The 11,348-nt window shown below is 40.7% G+C and overlaps 1 protein-coding gene across 1 annotated transcript in view; it reads left to right on the forward strand.

Annotated features, from left to right (window-relative positions):
- The window catches only part of LOC105362059 (trithorax group protein osa-like), a 9,943-nt gene extending 7,254 nt beyond the window's left edge, over positions 1-2,689 (forward strand). The window contains exons 2-4 of the mRNA XM_011499386.1: positions 480-523; positions 585-989; positions 2,228-2,689. Of these exons, the coding sequence (XP_011497688.1) occupies positions 480-523; positions 585-989; positions 2,228-2,621 (843 nt within the window). The 3' untranslated portion in view covers positions 2,622-2,689. The remainder of the gene's footprint in view (positions 1-479; positions 524-584; positions 990-2,227) is intronic.
- The last annotated feature ends 8,659 nt before the right edge of the window (positions 2,690-11,348 follow it).

Genomic DNA, 11,348 nt, shown 5'->3' on the forward strand with positions numbered 1-11,348 from the left:
CCTCCCCCCGCCGAGTGCTCGAGGAGTCGAGCATCAATCAACGGCCGCGTCCTCGCCTTACGAGGCGAATTAACGTTTACATCGCGCGCGCCGATACTAGCAAAATCCTCGCGAGAACGCGAATTTTTTTCACGACTCGGCAAGAAACACGCAGTCATTGGATTAAAGTAGGATATTTCTCATCATCCTAGACATCGGCCGATCAAGCGCAATTTATCTTAGCTTCGCCGAATTTTTGCCTAAGACCAGTGCGAGATGTTGGCTTTGCCCCCGGCATCGAAAGCCGCCCGACGTGAATTAATACTCGTTGTTCCCGTGCTTCGATTCAGCCAACCCTCGTCCCTTCCCTCCATGAAAGGGCTCTGCGCTTTCCACGCTCACTCGCGATTCATCTTCGGACCTCGCGCATTTCATATCGGCATTAAGAATCGGCGGTCGATGGACAATATAATCCCGCACGTCCATTTTATAATATACAGACCTATGGAGTCGTACCATCACCACCACCACCCAGCGAGACCAAGTATAGCCATAATAGCATAATGGCGCTTGAGCTAACCGATGATTTGCGTTTATGTCCACAGGCAGCAGCAGCAATCGGGCAACGGTAACGGCGGTGTCCGGCGCAACCTCAGCCCCGGTCCCGGCGGCAGCGACTCCGAAGACTCGGACATCTCCCTCGGGGGCACGTCGCCGCCCTCGCCGAGTTCATCCCCGCCATCGACCCACCACCATCAGCCTTCGCCCGTCTCCATGAGCTCCATCGGACCCATACCCACGCCCTCGCTCAACTTCCGCTTCGACCCGACCCAGTCGTCCTTCCGCTTCGGCTCAGTGCCCAACTTCAAGTTCCCGTCGGCTGGCTTCCGCTTCGCGCCACATAGTCCACAGCACAACCACCCGAACATCGCCGCGGGCGGCGGCATCTTCAGGCTCACGGAGACCAGCCCCTTCCAGGCTGTTGGACCGCGAGGCGATCTGGGATCGAGGTTTGTCCTCTCACTTCTTCAAATCCTACTTACTTTGCGATCCGTAGGTAACCACGTAATGCCACACTTGATAAATCATGCTCCTCTCTCTCGATGATACTTAAATTTTTCCAATAATGCCCAGCACTTCTTTTCAATTTTTTTACTAATTTTTGCTCCAACATTACAGATAAATTCGAGATTCGATATACTTTGTTTAAAAAGCTTTCGAAAATTTCATTATGCGTGCTGTTAATTACCGATTTTATTTTAAATTAATTTACGAGGTTTGATGGATTCGACGGAACATACAAGTTGCGTGTTTTCCCTTTGCATTTAACAAGTTTATTTAACATAGAGAGATTGGTAGCTTGGAATCATTACGAGTATGTAAAAATATTCTTCACACTTCACAACACTTACGATTCTACAATAGAAGCAAATAAAATTTATATTATTCTTTAAATAATAAATTTTTTCTTTTTATAGTTATATATATATATATATATTATATATATATATATATTTCTTTCTTTTTGTATGATTATTAAGATAAATAAAGTAAAGTAGTCTCGTTTCTAATAGTTAATATACGACAGGCAACATTAAAAAGGACAATAATTAGTATGACATATTGCCAATACGGGGAAACAAATAATAATATTCCAGATAAATTAAACGTTGACTAAGATATTACGAAAGTTTGTAATTTATATAAAAGCCATCGACGAGCTTAAACTTGAACACTGCAGCAAGCCGTGTTTCAATATTTTCTAGATCAATAAGAGTCTGCGCCTTTCCAATGACTTATAACGAAGGCTTTATCAGGCTTTTAATGAAAGGACAATGTAACGTACTCTTTATAAATTGAAATTACAAGAGAACATGCGAGATTAAGTCGAAACGCTGCTTTAAACATCCGAACAATGGCAATCACCGAATCAATTCGCGAACATTTACTCTAAGCATAAAAAAATTAAAAAAAAAAAAATATATAACAATCAAATCACTAGTGTAAAGTATTGAATTTAGAGTCGGAGTTAAAGATCGCTTTGATCGTTTCCCATTTCGGTTAGGGTGGGAGAGAGAGTAAGGGGAAGGTGGGGTTTGGTAAAGCCTTTTCATGCGTTCCATTCACCGTAGACATTAGCCCCGGTAATTCTCCTCCCAATCCAAAGCACCCGAAGCCTTATCATCCACCCAAAATCGGATAATAACAGAGAAATAAAAAGCAATCCTTTGGGCATCCCGCATTTCAGATTGCCAGACCCGATAGGACTGCCGCCACCGCAGCGCTACTCGCACGAGACGCTGCTCCATCATCCGCAGCCCCAGCACCAGCTGCCCGAGGGCATATCCCGAATATCGGACACCTCGCGTCTCACGGACGGTGGCATGTGCCGGCTGTCGGACAACCTCCTGGAGGCGCACTCGCCGCCCCTCGTGGCGACTAACCTCTCGGTGTCGGGGCCGCTGCGCGTCGCGGTCCCGAGTCCCCACACTCCATCCTCGCGGGGCAGCCCGCCGTCGGTCCAGCAGCAGCAGCAGCTGACCCAGAGCCAAGGCCAGGGCCAGGGCGGGCTGATCAGGGTCGATAGCCCGCCTCCGAACCCCAAACCGCCCCAGATCCACCGGCCGTTCTCGCCCGCCTGATACGAGAGCGCCGGCGATCCTTGGTCGAGCTGCTGTGAGCTTGCGTGCGTGTGTACGTGAGCATTCCGCTCGACCCCTTCTTCCACTGGAAGCGATACTTTTTGTTGTTTCATCGTTATCCGCGCGAATGCGCGCGGGACCGTTGCTTTACGACAGCTTTATTCTCACCGCTCGTGCGTGTAGATTTGGGTTCGCCCCGTTATATGGCGGAGATCGCTTTAGGAGACTCTCGTTAATAAAGGCTTAATAAGGCTTTGTCAGTGGAATCGATAGCCGCGATCCCGGATTCACGACGACGTCCCTCGAAACAAAAGGGACGCCTCGCGGTCCCCTTGACTTTGACGGACAGATGGAGCGTGTGAGAGTGAGAGAGAGAGAGAGAGAGAGAGAGAGAGAGAGAGAGAGATGAGAGAGTGTGCGTGAGAGAGAGAGAGAGAGAGAGAGAGAGTGAGCTACATGTGCTTGATACCGACCAGTGGTAAGCTTGGGGCTTTAAAGCGACTGGGTGACTGATATTACTACTACTACTACTTCTACTACTACTACTACTACTACTACTACTACTACTACTACTACTACTACTACTACTACTACTACTACTACTACTACTACTACTACTACTACTACTACTACTACTACTACTACTACTACTACTACTACTACTACTACTACTACTACTACTACTACTACTACTACTACTACTACTACTACTACTACTACTACTACTACTACTACTACTACTACTACTACTACTACTACTACTACTACTACTACTACTACTACTACTACTACTACTACTACTACTACTACTACTACTACTACTACTACTACTACTACTACTACTACTACTACTACTACTACTACTACTACTACTACTACTACTACTACTACTACTACTACTACTACTACTACTACTACTACTACTACTACTACTACTACTACTACTACTACTACTACTACTACTACTACTACTACTACTACTACTACTACTACTACTACTACTACTACTACTACTACTACTACTACTACTACTACTACTACTACTACTACTACTACTACTACTACTACTACTACTACTACTACTACTACTACTACTATTACTACCGCTACTACCACTACTACAACTACTACTACTATAAATATTCCGACAGAGGTCAGCCAATACTGGCCATTCGCTTAATTTTCCTCGCCTCTATAATTGAGCGCTTCTCCGCGAGAAAATTCTCTCTCGGCTGAGGCTATTCGCACAAGCGCATCGATTAATTCGACGTTCGCTCACAATATTGCACGGCCGGGGACGCTTTAAAAGTCGCCCTAAACAGATCACTGGATCATTTGATCTAAGGTTAGACTTTAATGATGCATCTGTTGTGTATTTGGAGCAGTCGAGTGATTTCCTTAGGAGGAATGGAAAAGCAAAATCTTTTCGTAACATAGTGTTCAGGGTTGACTTATTAATTGATTAGATGTAACTACTTACTAAAAATGACAGGTGGTAATAAATTAAAACTAGAATTTGTAACCTTAACAAAAATAACGAATGCAAGTATAATTAACTACGTTGTTCTCTTTCTTTGAGGCTATATATCTAATTTTGATAAAACTAACATATACACATAAGAAAGAAAATCCAGTAGTATCTATGGAATTATATGTAATGCAAGTAAAATTTTAGTTTCCCGTATACAACCGATTAAGTTAAAATACGACTAACAAATTTATTTAGAGGTAATTCCATGCAAAAGAACCGGTTTACTATTTTTATAAAACACGCGAACAATCTTATACTCGTAATAGACGTAATAAACAAAAAGTATCGTTTTCATACTCTGTAAAATTTTTTAATCCCTGCATGGTTTATTTCTCGATTACGCCACATGTATGGTGAGGAAAATAAAAGAAGAAAACGAAATTACAATCGACATCATTATACATGTAATAGGAATATTCGTCTTTTTGCTTAAGAATTGTATATTGAATTATGAAACGCTAAAATAATGATGTTTTCGCAAAAATTTGTGGTTGCGTGTGTATAGTTTTCAAAACGTTAATTGCACAATTGTAAGAAACTATAAAGAAAAAAAGATAATTATCGTTTTTATTTTCGGAATTTTTATTATTGGTTACTGCGTTTTCTTTTACAACAAAATATATTTAATGGTCTTTCAGCAATTTTTATTGTAAAGCGATTTTCTGCAAATTTCTATTCTAATAATTATGTAATTAAATGATGTGCAGTATCACGAAAATTATTGCCTCGGTTATAAATAATAAATTCAAAATTATACAAACATCATGAGTAAAAGTCATAAGTGTAATTCTTAAAAGATACGTAATGAAAAGTGAGATTTGTTCGAGTGATATGGAGAAAGGTGGGAAATAGCAAATGAGACACGTATGATTAAATAGAAAATGTTTATAGGTTTCGCATGGCGTAAAACCAAATTGGATAAGCATAAGTTGTTCAACGCACACAGAAACACACATCAATCATCGATGTTTAAAATGAGAAAAAAGACAAAAAAGCAAAAAAAAAAAACAATCATTGCGAATGAATATAGATGAATGGAAAGGTGTTGCACGGCGCGCTGAGCAGAAAGAATTTCACGAATAAAGTAATTACGTTCTTGCTACACCCCGAACTCCTTTTCTTAGACTAATTATAGATTTAGCACTCGCTAATTCGAATTATTGAGCCAGTATTGAGAATGTGTGCGCGGGTATGTGTTAGTACGAATGAGGGACAAAGAGAGAGAGAGAGAGAGAGAGAGAGAGAGAGAGAGAGAGAGTAACTATTACTTCGGGAGTAATGGACGTAAGATGATGGGACCGAGTGACGTGCGATGAAACGAGTGAAACAAAATTAAATAAATGAAATGAATAAGCGAATTGCATTCTCTTTCCCCACTCTTTTGTAGATAGAATCACACTAGGGAAAAATTCTTGTTTAATCGCTCCTATAAATACGAACATATATAAATATAAATGAATATAAATATATGCAAATATAAATATTATACATAGGTACCTTATTTGAGTATGAGGATGAATAATGCAAGAACTATACATATATAAATACGTGAAAAAAATGAGCATTATTATGATTAATATTAATATAATAAAATTATTATTTGCGCCTGTACATATCTCCTCGCGAAAAATATATAAACAGATTATTATGAAAATGATGTTTGGCAATTTATTTATTCATAATGCACCTACATCCTTCACAAATCCAAATATTAATTGACTCATGGAATAATGATCGAAGCCTATCCCGAGCCTAATTATCTCCTCCTAATCCTGTTTCTATTGAATGCCTTGAATTTATGTCTTATTACACTAATTAATAGCGTACATTATGTCCGAATGATAAATTAAAGAAAATCCTTCTTTTGAGTGCCATATTACCCATATTCTTACATAAATGATTTTTATTTTACTATTATTTGATATGAAAGAAATAATTTATCTATAGACTTCGTATTTGAGAGCTAATGCGTCATCTATAAGAGTAACAATTATTATCGGTTCATTTAATTTTTTCTTGCGATTTTACAATTTTATTAAAAATATCTTAAAATAAATAAAATTATTATAATTAATATTGTAATAGCAATAATTTAAATAAATCAATTTCAGTTCACAAACACACGTATACGCGTGTTGAAATGTTTGGAATTATTGTACATAAGAAAATATTTCTATGTGAACCATCTACGTTTAACGGAATTAACAAGATTTGAAATTGAAAACAATTTACACAGTCGATAAAATAACAATATTAAACGTGCAATAATATAAACTAGATCAATGCGCTTATAATTAACTAATAATCTTTGTCAATTGATTTTTTTATTTTCAAGCATTCGAATGGTATTATTGCTAAATGCTTCACCCGATAAAGAAAAATACGGATTAATAAACGATAATTATCACAATTAGTTTAGTCATTCGTTTAAAATGTCGATATACGTTACTTTTACTCAGCTTTTCTTCAACATGGGAAATCCGAATTCAATTCAGAAAAATCTCATACTATTTATGTAGTTACTTATACGGTACGGCGATCCAGCAACACTGCCACTCAGCCTCGAAAGTCCAATGATCAATATCACGTAAACAATGAAGTGGGCAATGAAGAAAAGCTAAGAAGAAGAAAAAAAGAAAAAATAAATAAAAGAAAGGAAACCGCCAAGACCGTGGCAATGTCGCTAATGGCACTGTCCGCAAAATGAGAAACACATCCAACTATTAAGTAATCGTAATGGTAATGGAAATATAATAAGTAAGCAAGGGAGCCAGCCAGTCGCACTCGGCGAATGAAAAGCCAGGCTAAGGCGAAGTTGAAAAATAGCAATGCCGTGGTTTTCACTAGGAGGGAGAATCGCGGGGGCGATTAGAGGAGAGACGTCGGGGGAGCCGAGGAGCGTAGCAGCAACAGCAGAGTCGTTACAAAGGCGGAAGTCGCGTATTTTCGAGGGCCGACGTCAGCGCCGTGGAAAGAGAGAAAGAGAGAAAGAGAGTGGGACCTTTGGTGAAAAACAGTGGCGGAGGGGCACTGGCGAATGAGGCAGAGAGAGAGAGAGAGAGAGAGTGAGAGAGAGATGGAGAGAGAGCGCGCAAGCAGCGGTACAAGCAACCGCTACAAAACAGAGTGGGAGCCCTGCGTGGGAGTAAGTCGCAACGGAGTATCGACTGCGGCGGAGGAGGCCATGGCAGGGGAGGGAGAAAAAGGTCGTTTTGTGTCCGCGTTGCGTTTAGAGACTCGGGAGCGACAAGTTTGTTGTGCGTGGGCGGGTGTCGCTGACAAAATCCACCAATCGGCGTCGAGATGCCGCGGTAAACGATCTCATAGGTTAAAGCGTCCGACGGGCCTACGTGCGAGCCACGCGTTGTTCGTACTTCGTCGACTTTGACCTCGCGTTTGGCATTGCGGTAGACGAGTGCCGTGTGGAGAGGAGAGCCCGATTATGTCCGCGTAATGATAAATGATCGGCTCTTTTGTTGGATATCGTCAACAATGCGGGAATCCCGTGATTGTTGCTTCGCCCGTCGGTGCATTAATCATAATCACGATTTCTGCGGCGATTCTTCGCTTGTGCGCTCGGCGAATTCATTTGAACGAGAGAAAAGGACGCGTCGCACTTCTTTGCCTCCCTTGCCAATGTACCGGGTGTGCAGTTTTTTCATCGTTGACGCGCGAATGGCGAGGTCATTGAAAAGTCGCGATTAAAGGTAAATAAAATTGCCTCCGCGTAACAATCAATGTAATGTAATAACAATAATAATAATGATAATAATAATAACAATAACCATAACAATAACAATAACCATAAGAATAACAATAACAATAATAACAAGAATAATAACAAGAATAATAACAATAATAATAATAATAATAGTGGCTCGTTGAATACGTGGCTCGAATGAACGGATAGTAAAGTACCACAACAAGCGAGCCTGGGCATCGAATAAAATATCGCAGATTTATGCAAAACGGGGGATGATTTTCTGTGGAAATAGGCATTTTTAAAATGCGAAAAATCTCCATTAGCTAGAGGGGCGTGAGACGGTATTGAGGAAAAAAGCCTGTCAAGACCTTGACATTTAAGTTTATAAACGAGCGCTCGCTATTAATCTCGGAAATTTACTTTTGCTCTCGCGTGGCAATGTCGTAGAAGAGAGAAATGCCGATGTAACGACCATTTAATCCGTAATTATGCGAGTTGAGCGAGGCAGCGGCGCTTCGGTTGCCGTCTAGCCGTCCGTGGGGAGGAGACGCGGCAGGGTTTCGAGGATAAAATAAATTCGCATTCGCGCGTGGTGCGTTGGCAAGGAAAAAGAGACGAAATGAAAAACGAACGTGCAATGCCCAAAGCAGATAACAATCGACGACGCATTTCCCTTTAAATCCACGTATCACGGGGCCGCGAAAAAAGTTAAGTGCTCCATATGAATAACGGGGCAAAAAGTCGACGCGCCAATGGTCCAGCCAGCCACGCTGGTGCATTGGGCAAAAATGCACTTAGCGGTAAGATCATCGACTTAATGGAGTGGTAAGCGCATTATAAAAGTGTTTGAGAGCGGCTCGCTTTCGAGTGGTGATGGTACGGGACGGGGTGGGGCGAGGGAGGACGAGGGAGCTATCGCTTAGTTCGATCGCGATGAAAATCGATTGGGTGCCAGGAGATGCGTGGTGCGAGGAGGAGGGAGACGCGAAGGAACCGGCGTGAAAAGTGACGCGTCCGCAGTTTTTGCCGTAATCCGCAGCTCGGCGGCGATGCGAGCCGCTCGCTCTCGTATATGGAGGCTGTGCGACCTTTGGCAGGCTGGCGAGTCATTACGCTTCTCCGTCGCAAGGCTCAAACAATGAAAGCGAGACGTTGTTGGAATTGCTGGGAAGGCCGTCGATTTTCGGGGGATTATCGCTCTCTCGTGGGCCGCGCAATTGTCTCGGTAGATCCATGTTTCATAAGCTGCCTATCTTTCATCGAGGAGAAGATATATAAAAGTTTTTATTATTTACTTCTGCTGCGATGATGACAGAAGGTTTTCTAAATGCATTGCGTTCGCTTTCTAGACTATTAATATTAATCCTATGGGTTAAAGGAGAATAGTAATAGAATGGGCATTGAATTTTTAATATTCTATACTATCGGGAAGGCAATCGACACTCGATGTTTCCTATCACGGGGCATCGACGTGTTTTATATTGACGAAAGAATATACTCTCGACGATTATTCATATATTTCATCGAAAAATGTTCAACCGTTGTCTCGTTGCTGCGGTTGGTATTGAAAATTTATGCTATGAGTTATCGATCATATCTGCGCATATTAATGCCAATCTCTTGAGTTCCTTCTATTGTACCACGAGTGCCATATGATATTGATTATAAATTTTTATACAAATATTGCAAAGCGGATAAAGCAGATTACAAACATTTGACATTTTGTAATTATTGTATGTTTAATGTGGCGATTAAATTCTTTCTAATAATATTGGAATAGTAATAGCCTCGTTTAACGCGAAGACAAATTTCACTCGATAATAGCTGCTAATCATTTTTCCAACGATTTTATTTTCAATTTTACGTTACTTAAGGCTTGCTTTTATAATCACAAAAAATCTTATTATTTTACGATATTATTTTAATTAATTTGTCGACTGCGATGACATATAATGTTTAAAATTTTCAGTAACAAAATCAATTACAACAATATATAATAATATCATTTTAGTCGTTGGTTTAAAATAAAATTTATTTATTTAATATAAATAAAAAGTCATTTACTTGATTATATATATATATATATATATATATATATATATATATATATATATAGAGAGAGAGAGAGAGAGAGAGAGAGAAGATTTTAATTAACATGTATATTATTTGATAAGCAAGGAAAAAAAAATTAGAAATAAAGATTTAAATTAATAGACGAAACATGAATTTTATTGTAACAAAAGGTATCAATGTCCAGAGTATATAATTGCAACATAAATAATACAAATACCATAGATTATATGTGTGTGTTGTATGTGTGTGTGTCCATCTGTATATACCAACGGTAAAAGTGTACGCGTATAATGGGCTCGAGGCGCGTGTATTGTTACATTTCGTCAAATGGAACGGTCGAAACGATCAGTATATCGTGATTGTATCGATAAACATCGGACGCGAAGAGCCAATGTTAGAGAAAGAGGGGAAAGTGAAGAGGGACAAAGTCTCTGCCAGTGTGCCTTCGCGCGCGCCCTCGTGTGTATAAGAGAGACGTAGGGTGTCAAAGAATGAAGAGCGCTGTCGCGTTCCAATGTTTTTGTTCTTTATTTTTTTGTTAACTGTCTCCTAAAAAGCCTACTGCACTGTCCCGCGTACTCTTCCTTTTTCTTTTCTAGCTCCTCTTCTCTGTGGCTCCAATTTGACATTTCGTTTGTCTCTTTCCAGCTTGTTGCACTTTCTCGGGTTCTCATGACAGACATTTTGTCCTTCTGTACCTCTTTCTGGCCCCCCTCTCAATATCTCTATCTCTCTCTCTCTCTCTCTCTCTCTCGTTCTCTCTCGCTCTCTCCGTCCGTCTGTCTGTCTGTCTCTTTTATGTCCTTCTCTTTTACCGTGCCGTGTTTTGACAGTTGCTGCTCTGACACCTCTGGCACATTCATTAGGAAGGGGTTCTCAACTTGAGACAATAATTATGTTTTGTTATTCTTTTTTATTTATTCTTGTTTCTTTAATTGTATTTTTACTGTCCAGACTTATGTCTGGCCGCTATTTTAAACCGAGCTTTCAAATACATACCTTTATTCTCCCATCGCGGTTAACAAATGCATATTTATTGTCGTATCCGTAAGTGAAAATAATTGGAAATTCTTAAGCGCCTCGATGATTTACCATTTGCTAAGTCAATCATCTTTATGCGGTAATATTTTTATCGCGAGGCCGAGCCCCCCTCCCCCCTCCCCATTCTCCCTTCCCCCTTCCCCATTCCCCCTTCCCCCTTCCCCCTTCCCCGGCTCATCGCGACATCACCGTCGTCATCGTAGTCGTCGTAGTAGTCGTCATCGTGGTCGTCGCCGCCGCCACCCCTCCATCCTGCCATCGTCAACCTTCTTTTGGCTCCCTTCCTACAGCGGCACAAAGAGCCGAATAATCATAAGGAAATATAGAGTGTGAAATTCGCTCCAAATCCGCGTGCTTAATTGCCATTAATGCACGATGC

The sequence above is a fragment of the Ceratosolen solmsi genome, unplaced genomic scaffold (assembly GCF_000503995.2).
Source record: "Ceratosolen solmsi marchali unplaced genomic scaffold, CerSol_1.0 scaffold2, whole genome shotgun sequence".
NCBI classification, from domain to species: Eukaryota; Metazoa; Arthropoda; class Insecta; order Hymenoptera; family Agaonidae; genus Ceratosolen; species Ceratosolen solmsi.